The 22,744-nt window shown below is 47.1% G+C and overlaps 1 protein-coding gene across 1 annotated transcript; it reads right to left on the bottom strand.

Moving 5' to 3' along the window:
• Positions 1-171: 171 nt before the first annotated feature.
• On the bottom strand, positions 172-22,382 carry LOC115105896 (M-phase phosphoprotein 9-like). Its single transcript, XM_029628374.2, is given in 24 exon segments — positions 172-1,325; positions 1,581-1,649; positions 4,884-4,991; positions 4,993-5,090; positions 5,177-5,250; positions 5,402-5,519; positions 5,714-5,947; positions 6,437-6,573; positions 6,706-6,960; positions 7,058-7,159; positions 7,663-7,727; positions 7,823-7,870; positions 8,144-8,359; positions 8,424-8,511; positions 8,713-8,862; positions 12,076-12,563; positions 12,648-12,764; positions 13,036-13,139; positions 15,932-16,004; positions 18,895-19,746; positions 19,836-19,925; positions 20,910-21,057; positions 21,166-21,446; positions 22,250-22,382. Coding segments are annotated over 23 exon segments (3,981 nt in total). The 5' UTR covers positions 21,411-21,446; positions 22,250-22,382; the 3' UTR covers positions 172-1,223.
• Positions 22,383-22,744: the final 362 nt, after the last annotated feature.

Here is a 22,744-nt window from a genome sequence, read left to right as displayed (position 1 = left end):
GTATCACATCTGGCTGTAATTGGGAGTCCCATCGGGCGGTGCACAATTGGCCCAGTGTCGTCCGGGTTTGGCCGGGGTAGGCCTTCATTGTAAATAAGAATTTAGTCTTAACTGATTTGCCTAGTTAAAGATACATTTAAAAAAAAAAAGTTGGTAATGACAACCCATAGGTGTTGTAATAATCTAAGCATTTATTGTGAGCAAACAGTGCATTTTTTGTTCCAGTGAGGTTCATTTCAAGTCATTGCAAACTGCAACATTTTTTAATAGAACACAACTTGACCAAAAAAACTGAAACAGTGCAACTAACATGCATTACAATAATTTGTGGAGCAGTGTACTTGTGTGTGTTTATTATTCCAAATGTGTGCTGGTTTGGTTTTTGCATGAGATCCAGAGTATAGAGAGAAGAGAGGGTGGTTAGGTACTGGTGAAATCCCTCCCTTCACAACATGGAATTAACACAAAACAAACGGAATGTTCAAAGGAGATTAAAAAATATATAAAAATTGAAAAAGGAAAGCAATTAAAAATGTGCTACAGTACAAGATCAAGTAATGGTGAAACTGAAGAATATAATACTAGCTTGGTAATACAAAACTTGTAGAATTGAACATTGTAGGCTATAAAGATTATTTATATATATATATATATATATATATATATATATATTTTTAAATGCACCATTGTAATGAAGACATAAAAATGCAATGTAATAAATACTATTGTATGCGGTGTGCGATGAATAAAACATTTTAAAACAATGCATAAAAATGTAGACAGAGGTGGCAGTGGCACATTCCAGATGGGTACATGTCTCTGCTGGATATTAGGAGGTTCTTCCATTCATATTGAAAAATCGACATAATTGACCTGAATATGGCAAGCAAAGCATATAATATTTGTATTTTTTAAACATCTAAAAGTAAACGACTATACAAATCTGAGCATTTCAAAAAAATATACTCCACAAATAGTGAGCTCTTCCAAACATATAGAAAAACATCCCCGAGTTATGTGTAGAAAAGACTGTGGGTCATGATACAGAGACACAGTTAAGAGAGAACAATATGGTCTCTGTATCAATCTACAGCACAGAAAACTAGAACTAGGAGAGTTGATATCTAGTCATCTATAGCTTGGACCAGGAGTATTTCCTGACCATGCAAACTGACCAGAAAAACTCTAGGCCCTACCTATGACGTCATCTAATAAAAACATTGCTATATGTTGGCAGAGGAGCGTAGAACGTGGAACCTCTTCAGGGTCATGCGGATGGAACCCAGGTCACGGTTTACTCTCTCTAGACGGTTCTCTAAGGCCACCTGGGGAGTATGGGAAGTCATTTAGCTGGAACAGCTTTAAACATTCACACATACCGTACACAAAGACCTCTGTTTTGAAGTGATATCCCATCTCTGTAATGTTCCATTTAAAATACTATTCAAATTGCCATACAAGAGAGTCTACTTCCTCAAACAAACATGTTCATGACAACAAAAATATGAATTTTCAACCCAGTCATGGTTTTTACTGATATGTAATGAGGCCTAGCAGGTTTGGTGTGACTGTGACCTTACCTCATCTAACCTGGTCTGCAGGCTCACCCTCCCACCAGATCCAGGCATCCGGCTCAACGCTGACTCAATCTGCACAAAACACACAAATTAATAAATATATAACCAACGCATGAACTCACTTCACAGCACTCAGATTAAATCAGATTAACCAGGCAGGCAGCCCTGCAGTGTGTGTGTGTGTTTGTGTTGCGCTGGACAGACGCAGGAGTGTACGTAAGCTTGCTGACGGGTAACGGGGTTAGCACCCCTCAGCACCCCTCAGTCAAAACAGAGCGGGACAGGACAGGGCAGAGCGGGAGAGGACAGGACAGAGCGGGAGAGGACAGGGCAGAGCGGGACAGGACAGGGCAGAGCGGGAGAGGACAGGGCAGAGCGGGACAGGGCAGAGCAGAGCGGGACAGGACAGAGCAGAGCGGGACAGGACAGAGCGGGACAGGGCAGAGCAGAGCGGGACAGGACAGAGCAGAGCGGGACAGGACAGAGCAGAGCGGGACAGGACAGAGCAGAGCGGGACAGGACAGAGCAGAGCAGAGCGGGACAGGACAGGGCAGAGCAGAGGGGGACAGGACAGGGCAGAGCAGAGGGGGACAGGACAGGGCAGAGCAGAGCGGGACAGGACAGGGCAGAGCAGAGCGGGACAGGGCAGAGCAGAGCGGGACAGGGCAGAGCAGAGCGGAGCAGAGCAGAGCGGGACAGAGCAGAGCGGGACAGAGCAGAGCGGGACAGGACAGAGCAGAGCGGGACAGGACAGAGCAGAGCGGGACAGAGCAGAGCGGGACAGGGCAGAGCAGAGCGGGACAGGGCAGAGCGGGACAGGGCAGAGCGGGACAGGGCAGAGCAGAGCGGGACAGGGCAGAGCAGAGCGGGACAGGGCAGAGCAGAGCGGGACAGGGCAGAGCGGGACAGGGCAGAGCGGGACAGGACAGAGCGGGACAGGACAGGACAGAGCGGGACAGGACAGAGCAGAGTGGGACAGAGCAGAGCGGGACAGGACAGGGCAGAGCGGGACAGGACAGAGCAGAGCGGGACAGGACAGAGCAGAGCGGGACAGGACAGAGCAGAGCGGGACAGGACAGGGCAGAGCGGGACAGGACAGAGCAGAGCGGGACAGGACAGAGCAGAGCGGGACAGGACAGAGCAGAGCGGGACAGGACAGAGCAGAGCGGGACAGGGCAGAGCAGAGCGGGACAGGACAGGGCAGAGCAGAGGGGGACAGGACAGGGCAGAGCAGAGCAGAGCGGGACAGGGCAGAGCGGAGCGGGACAGAGCAGAGCGGAGCAGAGCAGAGCAGAGCGGGACAGGACAGAGCAGAGCGGGACAGGACAGAGCAGAGCGGGACAGGGCAGAGCAGAGCGGGACAGGGCAGAGCAGAGCGGGACAGAGCAGAGCGGGACAGAGCAGAGCGGGACAGGGCAGAGCAGAGCGGGACAGGACAGGCAGAGCGGGACAGGACAGAGCAGAGCGGGACAGGGCAGAGCGGGACAGGACAGGGCAGAGCGGGACAGGACAGGGCAGAGCGGGACAGGACAGAGCAGAGCGGAATATATTAGGAGGACTGCCTCCGTCATTAATAAGATATAAACCATTAATAAAATATGAAGCAGTGCAATACCAGAATCAACGTTAGCCAAACTAAACTCCTAGCCCCTGTCCCTAGGAACTCCCTGTAGATTCCAAAGAGTTTGGATGGATATGAACTAGAAGGTAATATTGCTCTGGTAGGTCGACACCACTGCATTGCTTATTGCCATCCTCTTTACAGATCTACAGTGCATTCAGACCCCTTGACTTTTTCCACATTTTGTTACGTTACAGCCTTATACTAAAATTGATTAAAATTGTTATTTTTTTAATCCTCATCCACACACACAAAAAAACAGGTTTTTAGACATTTTTGCAAAAAAATAAAACTGAAATATCACATTTACATAAGTATTCAGACCCTTTTCTTTATTGAAGCACCTTTGGCAGCGATTACAGCCTTGAGTCTTCTTGGGTATGACGCTACAAGCTATTTTCAAGCTACACAGCTATTTTCAAGTCTCTCGGGTTCAAGTCCGGGCTCTGGCTGGGTCTCTCAAGAACATTGAGACTTGTCCCGAAGCCACTCCTGCGTTGTCTTGACTGTGTCCTTAGGGTCGTTGTCCTGTTGGAAGGTGAACCTTTGCCCCCAGTCTGAGGGTCTCTGGAACATGTTTTCATTAAGGATATCTCTGTAGTTTGCTCCGTTCATCTTTCCCTCAATCCTGACCAATCTCCCAGTCCCTGCCGCTGAAAAACATCCCCACTACATGATGCTGCCACCACCACGTTTCACCGTAGGGATGGTGCCAGGTTTCCTCCAGATGTGATGCTTGGCTTTCAGGGCAAAAAATTCAATCTTGGTTTCATCAGACCAGAGAATCTTGTTTCTCATGGTGTGAGAGCCTTTTAGGTGCCTTTTGGCAAACTCCAAGCGGGCTGTCATGTGCCTTTCGTCTGGCCACTCTACCGTAGAGGCCTGATTGGTGGAGTGCTGCAGAGATGGTTGTCCTTCTGGAAGGTTCTCCCATCTCCACAGAGGATCTTTGGAGCTCTGTCAGAGTGACCATCGGGCACTTGGTCACCTCGCTGACCAAGGCTCTTCTCCCTCGATTGCGCAGTTTGGCCAGACAGCCAGCTCTAGGAAGAGTCTTAGTGGTTCCAAACTTCACCCACTTAAAAATGATGGAGGCCACTGTGTTCTTGTCGACCATCAATGCTGCAGACATTTTTTGATACCCTTCCCCAAATCTGTGCCACGACATAATCCTGACTCGGAGCTCTACGGAAAATTCCGTCGACCTCATGGCTTGATTTTTGCTCTGACATGCACTGTCAACTGTGGGACCTTATATAGACAGGCGTGTGCCTTTTCAAATCAATTGAATTTACCACAGGTGGACTCCAATCAAGTTGAAGAAACATCTCAAGAATGATCAATGGGAACAGGTTGCACCTGAGCTCAATTTCGAGTCTCATAACAAAGGATATGAATACTTATGTAAATAAGCTATTTCAGTTTATTTTATACATTTGCAAAAAAAACATCTAAAAACCTGTTTCCGCTTAATCATTATTTAATCCATTTTAGAATAAGGCTGTAATGTAACAAAATGTGGAAAAAGGGAAGGGGTCTGAATACTTTCCAAATGCACTGTACAGGTGTCTTGGGGTAGGGCTATGGGTAAAAGGCATGTTTGGTCTTGTGGAAATTGGACATTGCTAGTGAGTGGCAGGCCTGTCAGAGTGTATCTATAAGAACCTTATAACAGTCTGTCTCACCTGTTGTTTCTCCATAGTGAGCTCGTCTAACATCCTCTCAGCGTCGGCCAGGGAGTGGAGCCTGGTCTGGAGGTCTGTCCCTGGGTCATGGAGGTCTGAGCATGACCCCACCAGTCCCTTGCTCCTGCCAGCCCAACCCAAAGACACCCTCCTGGGGGTCAACACTGCCTGAGGACTCCACTGAGCCACCAGACGACCGCTGGGAGGCTGGAGGAGGAAGAAACAGGGCAGTAGTGTTAGGGAACTATTCAACTGAACACACTAACCAGGAGTCAGGGAGGTAAGTCAAAAACCTTCTGGGAACAGTCTCTTCCTGGGGCTGGAGTTGTGGAAGGAGTGGCGTCTCTGGTCCAACGTCACGTCAAACCTGAAACAGACAATCACAACTCTGAACTAAGCTCAACATATCAAATACCGTAGCTGGAGTTGGAGCGATCACACACAGGTGAAAAACAGTAAGCATTTTAACCAAGGGTGCAAAGATTCAGCTAAGGAAGGGTCCTGTAGTCCACGGGTACCTGTTGCGTAGCGGTTGTCGTGGTGGTGGGTTGCCAAAGGCAGTGGAGTAGTTCTCTGCAGGGCAGCGTTTGGGGCTGGACTTAGCTGACAGAGGCATCATTAGGGTCTCCCTCTTCCCTAAAACAAAATAACACTAGATTAGTGAAATCATTTAACATAATTAACTAGTCTCCACATACACAAAAGTACACATTAGGTAATAATAGAGTATTGAGATACACCAGGAAGAGAAAGGGGATCCCTAGTCAGTAGCACAGCTGAATGCATTCAACCCAGCCCCGATAAAGGAGTGATGAGAAAAACAGACGTACTGGGTGTAGTAGGGGGGAAGGTGGTCCTCTGGGTGCGGGGGGGCAGAGAAGAGGACCTGTGGCCTTCTGGAGACAGACTTCTCTGGGCTCTCAGCAGAGGCACACCCCTGACTGTCCCGGACATTCCCGTCTCCGGGCCAGCCACATCCTCCATAGCCCTGTCACAGTCCGGTGTTTGTGGTTCTCTGTAGTTTCTCTCTAAAAGGCCAACAGTAGGCCTCCGGCTGCCCAACCCTGCAACACAGACAGATACATAGAGACAAATTACAGAATTTAGAGAAAAACACTCCCAGAAACAGATGCTTTCAGAGTGAACCACATTGAAAGACCCATCAACAGAAAAAAAACTTCAGAGTAGAGAATCAAACAGGTGGTTTCAACTTTCCTTAGCACTGCCAAGATAATATCCGTTTGCAAATCACTACATTTTCACAACACAGAGAATCTTAAAAATGCTGGTATCAGATGACATGAAAAACAAATATCCAAACGGCTGAGGTCAGGGGAAACACAACCTCCATGGTAAAAGCTAGCGTTAGCAGAAAATGCAAGACTGGAGCCAATGAATGAGTCACGTTGAAGGCCAGTGTTCCAGCCCAGCACTAACGATTGAGTGGAGAGTGACATGAGTTAGTAAGTGAGTGGAAGGCCTACTGTGGGATGAGGACTGTGTCTTACAGTAGGCCAGTGAAAGTGAGTCAGTGGTACTGTGGCTGGTCTTACAGGGGGCCCGGCCCTCAGTGGTCCTGGTCTCCTCAAGCTCTATCAGGGCCCTCATCAGTGGGGTCAGAGGCCCCCGAGCTTCCCTCACACCCCCACCCTGGTTCTGGGGCTGCTCAATCTCTGGAGGAGACGAACACCTACAGGACAAAACAGGACAAGGGTGAGGTAAACTGGTCAGCTTTGTAATCGTGGTTAAATCAAGGGGAAAAGGAATTAAGAGGAGGTATTCTTAAGTTAACACTACAACCACAAGTTAACCACAACCATACCTTCTGCTGCCAGTGTGGCCCGAGTTTCCTGATTGGTCAGTTTGAGGACAGGGAGACTTCCTGTAGCTGCCCAATTGGTCAGTTCGAGGGCAAGGAGACTTCCTGTAACTCTGCGATTGGTCAGTTTGAGGAAGAGGAGACTTTCTGATGCTATGTGATTGGTCAGTTTGTGGGCAAGGAGATATCCTATATGTGGATTCTGGTTGCCGAGGGTGTTTGCTGGGGGACAGCAGCAGGTCCGGATGGTGGTACAGACTGGAGGGGGTTAACAACAGTAACAACAGCTACTGTCAGACCTGCTTTGGGACCGAATGAAAGCACAACATGGATGCATGAGTTGAGGAGACCTTACCCAGCTCCAGAGGACTGTGTGTGGTTGTGGACGGCCTGGCGACTCCTGGCCTGGTTCACATAATCCAGTTGATTCACCTGGCTCTCCATCTTACAGATCACCCTGAGGAGGAGAGGGGCACAGACAGACAGAGGGGGAAGACTGTTACAGATCACCCTGAGGAGGAGAGGGGCACAGACAGACAGAGGGGGAAGACTGTTACAGATCACCCTGAGGAGGAGAGGGGCACAGACAGACAGAGGGGGAAGACTGTTACAGATCACCCTGAGGAGGAGAGGGGCACAGACAGACAGATAGATAGAGGGAAGAGTGTGTGGGTGATAGACATCCTATATCTCTCCACTGTTGCTGAGTCCAAAAAATGACAAAGAAAAGCAGGCACACGATACATGCAGGTCTATGCTTTGGTTGCCAAAATAGACAGTCACCAAGAGAAGAACTCTCTTAGTCGTAAAGGATCCCGCATTATATATCACTCAACTTCTGATGTCAGATATGGCGTCATGATTCACCTAGCTTATCCATCCTATAGATGTTGGTTTTTATAGACAAGACAAAGAGATAATGTGTCCCTGCAGGTCTTGGTGTTGGATGCTTGATGTTACCTGTTTAGTCTAGAAATCTGCTCGTTGGCATCAAACAGATGGTTCTCTGAAGACACCAGGTTGTCCTGTTGACAGAGACAGAAGGTTGAAATATTAGTAGTACAATGTGTCACCTGTTCTTGTCAAGGTGGAATAACACAGAAACAGACATCACTAATACCTTCACGCCCTCGTGCTCTTTCCTCAGAGAGTCATACTCCCCCAGAAGCTGAGGAGGCAGAAACAGACAACCCTTAAGTCATCATGGCCACACACACACACACTTGAGCTACAGCCAAATAGCCTATTACAAGACCATCTGCACACATCAGTAGGTAATAAATAATCTGCTCAGATAAGACTGGTTGGTGTTGAAAACACAGAGATACAGTTCTGCAGGAGATCGCTCAAACTACAACACCTAGAAAGTAGTCTTTCCCAGACAGTCAGAGACCAGAGATTTGGGTTTACTTAACTAGTTTAGTATAAGTGCAGAACTCACGTCCTGCAGCATCTTGTACTCCCTTTCCCTCCTGGCCTCCTTCTCTTCCGTTTCTCTGCAGGCGTTCTCCAAGGCCTCCTCTAGCTGCCGGACCCGGGTCCTGAGGCGGCCAGCCGAGGCGTCCTTCTCCCTGACTGACCGCCTGCTTCCGTCCAATCGCTGCTGCAGGGACGTTGCCGTGGAGCAGGCTGTGTCGTAGCGCATCGGCCAGTCAGCCTGTCAAAGAAAGCAGAGCTTGTTATGCACACATACACCTCTAGGGGTATAAAAGGCATCTTACCAGTTGCTTTTCCAGGATGGAGTTCTTGTTCTCCAGCTCCTGGATACAGCTGCTGGCTTCAGACAGAGCCCTCTCTTGCTGAGCACACCTGGTATTACAACAACCACAGGTTAGATCTCACACACACACAGGCCTAACCTTAACCCCTAAACCTAAACCTAACCCTAAAATGGTCTTTGTCCCCACGAGGGAGAATTTTCCTTGTTTTACTATTCATGTGGGGACTTTGGGGATTTCCGGTACCCACGAGGATAGTAAAACAAGCGTACGCACGCACACACACACACACCTCTGTCTGAGTGTGCGGTTGCTCTGCTCTAGGTCGTGTGGCAGGTCTCTCAGGTCCAGTTTGTCTCTGAGGAGTTCGATCTCCGCCTCATAGTAAGCCTTCAGGTCAGCTACATGACGACAGTGTTTGTCCCTCAGATTCTCTCTCAGCCTGGAGAAAGAGGGGCGGTTAGGAAGTAGGGAAAAAAGGAGGATGCATCAGTAGTTACACGGGTTATTCTACTGCTCCGTATGCATCAGTAGTTACACGGGTTATTCTACTGCTCCGTATGCATCAGTAGTTACACGGGTTATTCTACTGCTCCGTATGTTATTCATCAGTAGTTACACGGGTTATTCTACTGCTCCGTATGCATCAGTAGTTACACGGGTTATTCTACTGCTCCGTATGCATCAGTAGTTACACGGGTTATTCTACTGCTCCGTATGCATCAGTAGTTACACGGGTTATTCTACTGCTCCGTATGCATCAGTAGTTACACGGGTTATTCTACTGCTCCGTATGCATCAGTAGTTACACGGGTTATTCTACTGCTCCGTATGCATCAGTAGTTACACGGGTTATTCTACTGCTCCGTATGCATCAGTAGTTACTGCTCCGTATGCATCAGTAGGGTTATTCTACTGCTCCGTATGCATCAGTAGTTACACGGGTTATTCTACTGCTCCGTATGGATCAGTAGTTACACGGGTTATTCTACTGCTCCGTATGCATCAGTAGTTACACGGGTTATTCTACTGCTCCGTATGCATCACGGGTAGCTATGCATCAGTAGGGTTATTCTACTTCTCCGTATGCATCAGTAGTTACGGGTTATTCTACTGCTCCGTATGCATCAGTAGTTACACGGGTTATTCTACTGCTCCGTATGCATCAGTAGTTACACGGGTTATTCTACTGCTCCGTATGCATCAGTAGTTACACGGGTTATTCTACTGCATCAGTAGTACGGGTTATTCTCTGCTCCGTATGCATCAGTTACACGGGTTATTCTACTGCTCCGTATGCATCAGTAGTTACACGGGTTATTCTACTGCTCCGTATGCATCAGTAGTTACACGGGTTATTCTACTGCTCCGTATGCATCAGTAGTTACACGGGTTATTCTACTGCTCCGTATGCATCAGTAGTTACACGGGTTATTCTACTGCTCCGTATGCAGTAGTTACACGGGTTATTCAGCTCCGTATGCATCAGTAGTTACACGGGTTATTCTACTGCTCCGTATGCATCAGTAGTTACACGGGTTATTCTACTGCTCCGTATGCATCAGTAGTTACACGGGTTATTCTACTGCTCCGTATGCATCAGTAGTTACACGGGTTATTCTACTGCTCCGTATGCATCAGTAGTTACACGGGTTATTCTACTTCTCCAGTAGTTACGGGTTATTCAGTAGTTAGTTACGGGTTATTCTACTGCTCCGTATGCATCAGTAGTTACACGGGTTATTCTACTGCTCCGTTATGCATCAGTAGTTACACGGGTTATTCTACTGCTCCATATGCATCAGTAGCTACACGGGTTATTCTACTGCTCCGTATGCATCAGTAGTTACACGGGTTATTCTACTGCTCCATATGCATCAGTAGCTACACGGGTTATTCTACTGCTCCGTATGCATCAGTAGTTACACGGGTTATTCTACTGCTCCATATGCATCAGTAGTTACACGGGTTATTCTACTGCTCCGTATGCATCAGTTACACAGGTTATTCTACTGCTAGTTCCTCTGGTATATAGACTCAACAATATTAGTGTGGCTGAATATACACTGCTCAAAAAAATAAATGAAACACTTAAATAACACATCCTAGATCTGAATGAATGAAATAATCTTATTAATATACTTTACATAGTTGAATGTGCGGACAACAAAATCACACAAAAATTATCAATGGAAATCAAATTTATCAACCCATGGAGGTCTGGATTTGGAGTCACACTCAAAATTAAAGTGGAAAACCACACTACAGGTTGATCCAACTTTGATGTAATGTCCTTAAAACAAGTCCAAATGAGGCTCAGTAGTGTGTGTGGCCTCCACGTGCCTGTATGACCTCCTACAACGCCTGGGCATGCTCCTGATGAGGTGGCGGCTGGTCTCCTGAGGGATCTCCTCCCAGACCTGGACTAAAGCATCCGCCAACTCCTGGACAGTCTGTGGTGCAACGTGGTGTTGGTGGATGGAGCGAGACATGATGTCCCAGATGTGCTCAATTGGATTCAGGTCTGGGGAACGGGCGGGCCAGTCCGTAGCATCAATGCCTTCATCTTGCAGGAACTGCTGACACACTCCAGCCACATGAGGTCTAGCATTGTCTTGCATTAGGAGGAACCCAGGGCCAACCACACCAGCATATGGTCTCACAAGGGGTCTGAGGATCTCATCTCGGTACCTAATGGCAGTCAGGCTACCTCTGGCGAGCACATGGAGGGCTGTGCAGCCCACCAAAGAAATGCCACCCCACACCATGACTGACCCACCGCCAAACCGGTCATGCTGGAGGATGTTGCAGGCAGCAGAACGTTCTCCACGGCGTCTCCAGACTCTGTCACATGTGCTCAGTGTGAACCTGCTTTCATCTGTGAAGAGCACAGGGCGCCAGTGGCGAACTTGCCAATCTTGGTGTTCTCTGGCAAATGCCAAACGTCCTGCACGGTGTTGGGCTGTAAGCACAACCCCCACCTGTGGACGTCGGGCCCTCATACCACCCTCATGGAGTCTGTTTCTGACCTTTTGAGCAGACACATGCACATTTGTGGCCTGCTGGAGGTCATTATGCAGGGCTCTGGCAGTGCTCCTCCTGCACCTCCTTGCACAAAGGCGGAGGTAGCGGTCCTGCTGCTGGGTTGTTGCCCTCCTCCACGTCTCCTGATGTACTGGCCTGTCTCCTGGTAGCGCCTCCATGCTCTGGACACTACGCTGACAGACACAGCAAACCTTCTTGCCACAGCTCGCATTGATGTGCAATCCTGGATGAGCTGCACTACCTGAGCCACTTGTGTGGGTTGTAGACTCCGTCTCATGCTACCACTGGAGTGAAAGCACCGCCAGCATTCAAAAGTGACCAAAACATCAGCCAGGAAGCAGAGGAACTGAGAAGTGGTCTGGTCACCACCTGCAGAACCACTCCTTTATTGGGGTTGTCTTGCTAATTGCCTAACATTTCCACCTGTTGTCTATTCCATTTGCACAACAGCATGTGAAATTTATTGTCAATCAGTGTTGCTTCCTAAGTGGACAGTTTGATTTCACAGAAGTGTGATTGACTTGGAGTTACATTGTGTTGTTTAAGTGTAAGTGTTCCCTTTGTTTTTTTGAGCAGTGTATAAAAACATAACCAGCCCCTGGCCACTCACAGAGAGACGACCACAGGGTCTTCCAGCGATGCCGCTTTCTCCATACGAGGTTTGCCCCGGGAGAGTGTGTGGGAGTGCGTGTGCTTCCCAGACACAGCCAGTTTCATCAGGTTGCTGGTGTGTGTGTGGCTCCCCTCGTTCTTGCTGGCCTGAGTGGCCAAGGCTTTGCGCTGCTGGCTGCTGGGGAGCACCAGGGGCTTGGAAGTAGAGGGGGATGATGGGGCCAGTTTTATCTGAGCAGAGGCTACCCTGGCTGGGGTAGGTGCGGTGGCAGAGAGGCTAGAGGCATTGGAGGGGCAGTCTGTGTCCCCGGGGTTGGCACTGCCCTCGGCCATACTGGCTGGGCTAACTGGGGTACAGGGGGTGCCAACGCGGTGGTAGAGGTGCGGCAGGGTGGGGTACGATGGGCTGCTGAAGTGGGAGGGCGAGGTGAAGCCGGAGGTCCGGTCTGACTGACGGAGGTGAACAGTGGGATCTAGAGTTAACACCTAGAACAGAGAGAGGAGTAGAGAGTTAGAGCTAGTGTCTGTGTGTCTGTGCGTCTGTGTGTGTGCGTGTGCGTGTGTGTATACCTGTGGTGATGTGGGGCTGCATGTGCGAGAGAGGTCCCAGTCGGTGCGTTTGGACTCAGTTCTCTGCTTGTTGTGGTAGATCTCTCTGAGAGACAGCTTCTGTTCCTCTGGAGAGGTCTGGAGGAGGAAGATAGACACAGACACTGTCAGAACAACACACACTCTGGAGAGGTCTGGGAGACAGAGACACACTCAACAACTAACACAATGGAGGGAGATGGAGCAATTTTTTTTTTTACTTGGGATTGAGGTCTGCAAATTTCTCGTAATGCATATTATGCGATTCCCCTAATGCAGATGGTTTCGCCACTAACTTTTTCAACACAATGAAAACAAACATTGTATTTAGGTGGAACAAGTTTGGATTGTCCTTTTGTCATTCACCTACCAGACTGATAGAGGCCTCCTGCAGCAGGAGGTCGGCTCCACTGTCAAAGCTGTCAGGTAGAGGGCAGTAGAGTTCACTCTCATCCAGACGCCAGTAAGTCAGACCTGGAGAACAAGAAGGCACCTCTTACTACATTATAACAACCCCAGTCCTATACTGCTTCATAACTACTTTACTTCAAACATTTAGCAGTACAGTGTTGCAGCGAAGGCAACAGTGTGATTCAACAAGATCACTTAGTATGTAGGCCAATGTCTAACACTAGAACCGCTGGGCTGCGAGGCACCACTCATCAATATAACGAGCAGTCATTCTGACTGCAACATTCTAAAAGTGTAATTAATACATTTCATATATGCTCTCTCTAAAATAATAATTTGGTTGTGTTCATGAAGGTGTTCAGTAACATCAGAATATACTTCTTTTCATTTTAAATAATAAAACAACATGTTCATTTGTTTACTGTAGGATATATGTAAAAACAAAAATAACTCAATATAAAAAACTATCTTCCATTCCTCTCAAATTTTAGAAAAGGCTGTTGTGCAGCAACTCACTGCCTTCCTGAAGACAAACAATGTATACGAAATGCTTCAGTCTGGTTTTAGACCCCATCATAGCACTGAGACTGCACTTGTGAAGGTGGTAAATGACATTTTAATGGCATCGGACCGAGGCTCTGCATCTGTCCTCGTGCTCCTAGACCTTAGTGCTGCTTTTGATACCATCGATCACCACATTCTTTTGGAGAGATTGGAAACCCAAATTGGTCTACACGGACAAGTTCTGGCCTGGTTTAGATCTTATCTGTCAGAAAGATATCAGTTTGTCTCTGTGAATGGTTTGTCCTCTGACAAATTAACTCTAAATTTCGGTGTTCCTCAAGGTTCCGTTTTAGGACCACTATTGTTTTCACTATATATTTCACCTCTTGGGGATGTTATTCGAAAACATAATGTTAACTTTCACTGCTATGCGGATGACACACAGCTGTACATTTCAATGAAACATGGTGAAGCCCCAAAATTGCCCTTGCTAGAAGCATGCGTTTCAGACATAAGGAAGTGGATGGCTGCAAACGTTCTACTTTTAAATTCGGACAAAACAGAGATGCTTGTTCTAGGTCCCAAGAAACAAAGATATCTTCTGTTGAATCTGACAATTAATCTTAATGGTTGTACAGTCGTCTCAAATAAAACTGTGAAGGACCTCGGCGTTACTCTGGACCCCGATCTCTCTTTTGAAGAACATATCAAGACCATTTCAAGGACAGCTTTTTTCCATCTACGTAACATTGCAAAAATCAGAAACTTTCTGTCCAAAAATTATGCAGAAAAATGAATCCATGCTTTTGTCACTTCTAGGTTAGACTACTGCAATGCTCTACTTTCCGGCTACCCGGATAAAGCACTAAATAAACTTCAGTTAGTGCTAAATACGGCTGCTAGAATCATGACTAGAACCCCAAAATTTGATCATATTACTCCAGTGCTAGCCTCCCTACACTGGCTTCCTGTCAAAGCAAGGGCTGATTTCAAGGTGTTACTGCTAACCTACAAAGCATTACATGGGCTTGCTCCTACCCATCTCTGATTTGGTCCTGACGTACATACCTACACGTACGCTACAGTCACAAGACGCAGGCCTCCTAATTGTCCCTAGAATTTCTAAGCAAACAGCTGGAGGCAGGGCTTTCTCCTATAGAGCTCCAATTTTATGGAAAGGTCTGCCTACCCATGTCAGAGACGCAAACGCGGTCTCAACCTTTAAGTCTTTACTGAAGACTCATCTCTTGATATGATATGATTGAGTGTAGTCTGGCCCAGGAGTGGGAAGGTGAACGGAAAGGCTCTGGAGCAACGAACCGCCCTTGCTGTCTCTGCCTGGCCGGTTCCCCTCTTTCCACTGGGATTCTCTGCCTCTAACCCTATTACAGGGGCTGAGTCACTGGCTTACTGGGGCTCTCTCATGCCGTCCCTGGAAGGGGTGAGTCACCTGAGTGGGTTGATTCACTGATGTGGTCATCCTGTCTGGGTTGGCGCCCCCCCTTGGGTTGTGCCATGGCGGAGATCTTTGTGGGCTATACTCAGCCTTGTCTCAGGATGGTAAGTTGGTGGTTGAAGATATCCCTCTAGTGGTGATGGGGCTGTGCTTTGGCAAAGTGGGTGGGGTTATATCCTTCCTGTTTGGCCCTGTCCGGGGGTGTCCTTGGATGGGTCCACAGTGTCTACTGACCCCTCCTGTCTCAGCCTCCAGTATTTATGCTGCAGTAGTTTATGTGTCGGGGGGCTAGGGTCAGTTTGTTATATCTGGAGTACTTCTCCTGTCCTATTCGGTGTCCTGTGTGAATCTAAGTGTGCGTTCTCTAATTCTCTCCTTTCTCTCTCTCGGAGGACCTGAGCCCTAGGACCATGCCCCAGGACTACCTGACATGATGACTCCTTGCTGTCCCCAGTCCACCTGGCCGTGTTGCTGCTCCAGTTTCAACTGTTCTGCCTTATTATTATTGACCATGCTGGTCATTTATGAACATTTGAACATCTTGGCCATGTTATGTTATAATCTCCACCCGGCACAGCCAGAAGAGGACTGGCCACCCCACATAGCCTGGTTCCTCTCTAGGTTTCTTCCTAGGTTTTGGCCTTTCTAGGGAGTTTTTCTAGCCACCATGCTTCTACACCTGCATTGCTTGCTGTTTGGGGTTTTAGGCTGGGTTTCTGTACAGCACTTTGAGATATCAGCTGATGTACGAAGGGCTATATAAATACATTTGATTTGATTTTGATTTGAATTCAACGTGGCGTGCCTTTGTTACAACAATCAAACAGAAACCATGTGTTGGAACACGGAAACAGCTTGTTATAATAAGAATACAAAGAGCAGTGTGTGTTGTTACCTGAGACCTCAGACATGAGGCTGTCACTCCTCCTCAGAGGGAAGGAGTTGGTGGAGGGAGCAGCCCATCCGTGCTGAAAACAGAGAGATTAAATGGAGAGGAGAGAGAGAAGAGAAGGAGACCCAAAGCTTTCTCTAGTCCTTTTCTAAATGCTTCCAAAGCAGGGCAGACAGTGTCGAGTCCTTTTCTAAATGCTTCCAAAGCACGGCAGACACAGTGTCGAGTCCTTTTCTAAATGCTTCCAAAGCACGGCAGACACAGTGTCGAGTCCTTTTCTAAATGCTTCCAAAGCACGGCAGACACAGTGTCGAGTCCTTTTCTAAATGCTTCCAAAGCAGGGCAGACACAGTGTCGAGTCCTTTTCTAAATGCTTCCAAAGCAGGGCAGACACAGTGTCGAGTCCTTTTCTAAATGCTTCCAAAGCAGGGCAGACACAGTCTAAATGCTTCCAAAGCAGGGCAGACAGTGTCGAGTCCTTTTCTAAATGCTTCCAAAGCAGGGCAGACACAGTGTCGAGTCCTTTTCTAAATGCTTCCAAAGCAGGGCAGACAGTGTCGAGTCCTTTTCTAAATGCTTCTAAAGGAGGGCAGACAATGTATGGAGGTCATTTCAGTGCCAAAATAAATTTCATTTAAATTCCATTTTTTTTTAATAATGCACAAATTGAATCATTGAATTGAATGAATATTGCATTCAGTTTTAAAATGCCATTTATTTTTAATAAATTATTCAAGTTCAATATTTATATATTCAATTTCAATATGGTACATTGTAGTTTATAAACGATCATTTCAAGTTGATCAAAATGTAATATTTTCAACTTTTCAGATGCATTCCGATTCAATTTTCAAATTCTGTTTTCTAAATTCAGATTGAAAACCAGAGACAACATCCTGGTACATCTTCAGCCAGGAAAGGTAGAGGAGAACAAATAGAATCAAACACTCACTGTGGTAAACAGAAACTTTTTGCGGTTTCTGAAGCCAAAGTGGCATACTGAATTTATTTTCTTCCAATGAATTTGTCTCTAGCATTTGAACCATTTTGGCTATGAACCATTATAACCAACTGCGCTATTGAAAAAGGCCTTCAATTGCGCAAAGGTAGCCACTTCAGGCTGAGGAGTGAGTTTCATTGATCCCCATCTGCTACACTAATACAAGTCTTCAAGATCCAGCAAGGTTACTCACCTGGTTTGGTGATCCATGCTTATGTGATGAGAACCTTGCCTAAGACCTGGAGATGTGCAAGTTTGAGGTTTTATTTTGTGATAGGTTAGATTCAAGTTGGGGCGGACTGGCCATTTGGCATTTCGGGCAAATGCCAGACGGGCTGGTCAATTTTTAGCACATTGGGGCCAATAATGGGGGACTTAAGGAAAATAATGGGCCGGTGTGGGGACCTCAAGAAAAGTATTGGCCAGTGTGCTAGAAATGCCAGGTACGATTTATGGTCCCAGTCCACCAATGGTTTCAAGTCTCCATCAAGGGTAGTCATTATATGGTTAACACTGTGTTAGCTAGTTAAGCTAAAGCCTAGGCATTGGTCCTGTGACTTGGCGGAGTCTCTTCAAGGATGAGTTGAAAGGGGGATGAAGTGGCCACCCTTCTCTGATGAGTAACTTGTCTTGAGACCTGAAGAGTTACATTGTCTGGCACACAGGAGCCCTGGGTTAGAAACCCTTCAGACAAACTTCCACGTCTTCATGTCTCAGCTAAGGCTGCTCATCACATAGCCTCGCGAGCAGGCTGATCTCGTGAGCTTACATGAATGCTACACACTGTAATAGGTCTGGTAATTACGAGGCTACTCCTCACATGACTGGATCACCAAACCACCTCTGTTGCACTCTCATTAAATGGGGTGCACAGATCCTTCTGCTTCTGTTTGCCACAGAAAGGGTTGTTGTTATGCAGTAGGCCTGATTTAGAACCCAGTCAGTTATATTGGTGCCGTGATCTCTGAGTAGGAGGTCAAAGGGAGGTGAAATGTAACCGAGGCGGTAACCGACCTTGCTGGAGACTTGAAGACTTGTGTTAGCTTCCTAAACAAATCCCCATGGGCTTTATCTAAGTGGGCTAACACTGTCTCGTGACACGCAGGAGACCTGGTTCGAACCCAGTCAGTCACAAGAGCAAGATTAAATAGAGAGTGGAAAGGCTATCCTTAGAAGGACTATGACTGTGCTCTTCAACTGTATTCTTATGGCGGCCAAATCATTTTTGTGACACTCCCTTATAGTATGGCCTGTGATCATCATAGAGGAGAACAGAAAAAGCATTCATGCTCTAGAGTCTCTTAGGTTTCAGCAATGGGGTCATAATAGTTTATAGGCAAAGCGGTTCAAACGCTAGAGACAAATTCATAAGAAGAACATAAATACAGCATGGCACATTGGCTTCAGAATCCACCAGAAGCTTCTGTTACCACAGAGAGCGTTTGATTCCTGGCTGGAAAAGTACCAGGATGTCATCTCTGGTTTTGAATCTGAATTTAGAGAACTGAATCTGAATGCATATGAGAAGTTGAATATATGAAACTTTGATTAACTTGAAATGGATGGTTTGAAAACTTGATACACAATCAACGAATGCAATATCTATCATATTGAAACTGAATATATAAATATTGAATTTGAATATTCAATTAAACATTTTAAACTGAATGCAATATTCATTGACTTTCAAATCATGAAATACAAGTTACATTTATGAATTAAATTATTCAATTTGTGCATTAAACATCCCCAAAAAATTACATTCAAATTCAATATCCTAACACAAATTATAAAATTCAAATACAATTTCTGTTGGCACTGAAGTCGCTCCATAACAGTGACACACACAGACAAAATACATGGTGATATAACAAAATGCCAGAGCACTATACTGACTCTAATAATCCAAAGATCATTTTATCTAGCTACAATAAATTGTAATGGAACAGGCCGGTGCTAGGCATACCTGGTCCTGGAGGTCAGTGTCATCCAGGGGGCTGTCTCTGGGGCTCTTCCTGGAGCTGGGCTGCTGCTCCTGGGGTGAAGAGGACTGAGGGTCGCTCTGGCCCAGGTACGGGGCCTGAAGGGGTGAGGGGGAGGCCTGGGGATGTTGGGCCTGCCCTAGCCTGCTCTTCTTGGGTTTGCTGCGTCTCTGTCTTTGAGCCCAGGATGTCAGCGGTTGGCTGGAGGTTCTCTGCTGCTCAGGTGGTGGACTAGGATTGGCTCTAGGAGCCACCTCATTGGCCGAGGCGCTCCTCTGTTGACCCTCCTGGCCAATCAGAGTGATGTCTGTGTGGTCCTGGAGGTGAAGGGACCAGCTAGGCTCCTCTTCGACCTGGCCCGTCTCCTCTGCTCCCCCCAGAGTCACTGTCCCCTCCAGCCCTGTGCCCCAGGCCGACAGGGTCCCGTACCCAATGCATAGCACCGTCCCTTCCCCATCAGCACACCTCTCTCCTAGGGTGACCGGCTCTGGCCGGGGGGGTGGGGGTTGAGGGGAGGTGGAGCTCAAAATGGTTTGGGGGACAAAGAGGGAGGTGAGGGGAGCAGAGAGGGGCGAGTTCCCACTGGGAAGGTCCGTGCAGGTTGAGGGGTGGTTGGGGTTGGAAGTGGGGGGTGAAGGGTAGTCCTTGGTAGTAACAACAGGGGAAGAGGTGTAGTCTGGGTGTGTCTGTGTGACAGTAGACAGAGTAGATGGGTAATCGTGATGTGTCTGTGTGTTGGTGGTAGCAGTAGGGGTATATGGGTAATCGTGGTGCGTCTGTGTGCTGGTCTGACGGTTCTGGAGCTGAACTAAGGCTTTGATCTCATCCTGAATCAGCTGGAGGAGAAAAACAATCACAGTGTAAACAGCCATCATTACATGCATCATCGGGTATTCTAGAACAGGCCAAGTATAGTAGTACAGACCTGTATTTGGCACTGGTACTGTTCTTGCTGAGCCAAGATCTGCTCTTGGTATTGTTTCTCTACTAGCTGAAACAGATGCAGCCATCGGCCCTGTTCAACAAACACATCTTCAACATTAGGTCTGTAAACCATAGCACAAGACACAGCATTGGAAGAGTTGTTATTGGAAGTATGGGTGTCCAGCGTGAATATAAATATAGCAAATAGTCAAAGTGTTCTGATTGGAGGGTAGAATAGTGACAGCTGGGAGTTAGGCTCGCAGCTGGGGTCTGTGTGTGTGTGTGTGCGAGGCGCACCCGGAAGCAGCTGTGCTCCAGTTATGACGGGAGAAGGGGGAAACCGGTGTACTATGCCATGCACCCAGGGAGGGGGGTATGCACCTGATATTACAGCCCATAAAAAAAACAGATTCCCTTTGAGACTCTGCTGTTTGCGGATATTCATACACAATAAAAAATATAGATATTTCAGGGTACAATACCAGACCTGGGCTTCAGAACAATAGTCTAAACTAGACACGTGAAATCTAGCATGTGTTTTTTTTAGATCAGGAAAAATGAACAAGAGGAGACAAGGGCAGGTCATTAAGACAATTGAGAAAGATCCCTGTATTCAAAGCTGGGGAATACAGTACTATGTATCTCCCAGGTGTGTTTTCCTCTGTGTGTGAGATGAGATGGCACTGCTGCATCACAAATCATCTCCCGTGTCTGAAGAGATCAGCTGCTGTGGTGTGATGTGTGCAGTCTGGGGGCCGATTGTGTGCATGTATCTTTGTGTGCGGTCAGCTGAGATACACAGAGACAGCAGAAGCGACAGAAGAGAGATGAGGCTGCCCAACACACTGCAGGAGAATAATGACCATGCCAGCAAACCCCAACGTCACCCTTCACGGGGAGAAGTTCAGAGAACACACACTTCTCTGAAAAATGAATTGCCATGGAGATTTCTCCATCAGTTGCTGTATTACTACTTGAAAGTCCTTCCACACTAAATACAAAGTCTCCTACATATCCGTGTTGTCCACCTATCTTGTAGTTACACACCAACACTGCCAAACAGACACATTCCTACCTCACAGTCCTTCCACATCTCCGGGTCAGTCTCCCCACTACTCTGTATCTCCTGGACCAGGGCCCTGAGGGTCTCCAGGGAGGAGGGGTTGATGAAGGGAAGACACTTCCCAGACACAAAGACCTCCTCCGTACTGAGACACAGACTCCTGAGGAACACAACACACAGGAGTTAGGACAAGGGATTAGGATGAATTGTACTTTCCATACCTCCTACATTAACACCTCTAGTCAGAGAGCACAGTCTCTACACACACCTGATCTTCTGGGGGAGGCTGCATGCTGGGGTCATGTCATAAGCTCTCCCATCCACAGCGCCCCCTACAGTCTTGGAGGTGATTTTGCATTCCTCCTGCCCGGCTAGCCCCAACCCAAGCCCCAGACCCGAGGCTGCTGAGGTGCCCTCTGAGGACTCACTCTCCTTGCCCCCTTCCCCGTTGGCATCGCCAAGGCAGTGGCTCAGGCTTGAAACATCCTCAGAGATACTGTCATCTGTGGACATGCTTATGGACTCGTGACCTGGGGAAGAGTATGATACCTACAGGGGAGATAGAGGGGGTCAATGAATGGGTGGAAGGAGGGAGACAGCTCCCCCTCAACCTACAAGGAGATAGAGGGGGAGGGTCTAATACCTGCGGGAGATAGAGGAGAAAGGTCTAAAGTAACATATGACAAACATGGACTTCAGGGTGAACTGTCCCTTTAAACTCCAGACAGACAGTAACCAGGGCTGTGATGTGAGATGAAAACTTTCAATTTCACTGGGGCAGATTAACTTGCATACCCTTTCTGGATCAGCTTAGAGAAGGCTTGCGATATATAGCTGACAAGAGCATTAACCAGCATTAAACAGATAAGCTGTCATAGCTTCCATTAAATAGCTCACAGGGAAGGAAGCTTGCATGAATGGCATCATGTCACAACAACTGACCATGCAACATAACCTCCACTGTCAACACGACCAGCTGCTTTGATGTAATATTGTTCTCTCCTTGATAAGGGAATAAACCCCGCTACATAGCTATCCAGCGAAATATGCCTGGATATCGTAGCTAGTAAGTACCCTTCTGCTCGCTAATACAGTATCAACCTATTGATTGCCTGGCCAGTTTCCAGTTTGGTTGCTGGCTGGATCCTACTGTCTAGCTAGTTAACCATGTTAGCCTAACTGACAAGTTTGCAGGCTTCAACGTTTACGTGTAACGTTAGCTAGCGAACGTTACATATTGACAATGATTGAAACTAGCGCCTTAGTTATACGCGCAATAAGCACATAATCGATTCAGAGTTCATGTGTAAAGTAGGTGATTTAGATGATAAATAAAGCTACCATTAACTTACCAGTTAACTTGTAACGTAACTTCACCCATATTGCCTCTCAACAATACTAACCAGCTAGTCTACTGCATCTAATGTAGTTTTTACTCGGGCTAGCAGTGCTGCAGCACAATGTTCAATGGCAAAACATAACGCAATGTCTAATTGGCCAAATGAAATAGAACACGAGTTACCTGATTGGCTGTCTCTCTTATTTAAGCCTTATGATTGGCTAAGATGCACAATTGCAGTACACAACAATGGGCATGATTGGCAGAACTTGTAGGAAGTGACACATTCGCTGCAAGGGTAGAAGTCCAATGAAACGCGCAAGGATACCAAATTGTTACGTTACAAATGTGCAATTGCTAATGTTACATTGTTATCTGCGATTCCAAAATGGATAATTACGTCTACTTAATGTGTTATATCCCGTATTCATAGTAAATACTAGTCTCTCTCAGGCCCTGTTCAAGTTTCAAATTCATTCATTATCCGTGACATGTATTGCTGTTCACC

This window comes from Oncorhynchus nerka, linkage group LG22, assembly GCF_034236695.1.
Source record: "Oncorhynchus nerka isolate Pitt River linkage group LG22, Oner_Uvic_2.0, whole genome shotgun sequence".
NCBI classification, from domain to species: domain Eukaryota; kingdom Metazoa; phylum Chordata; class Actinopteri; order Salmoniformes; family Salmonidae; genus Oncorhynchus; species Oncorhynchus nerka.
This window is presented reverse-complemented; position numbering and strand designations above follow the sequence as displayed.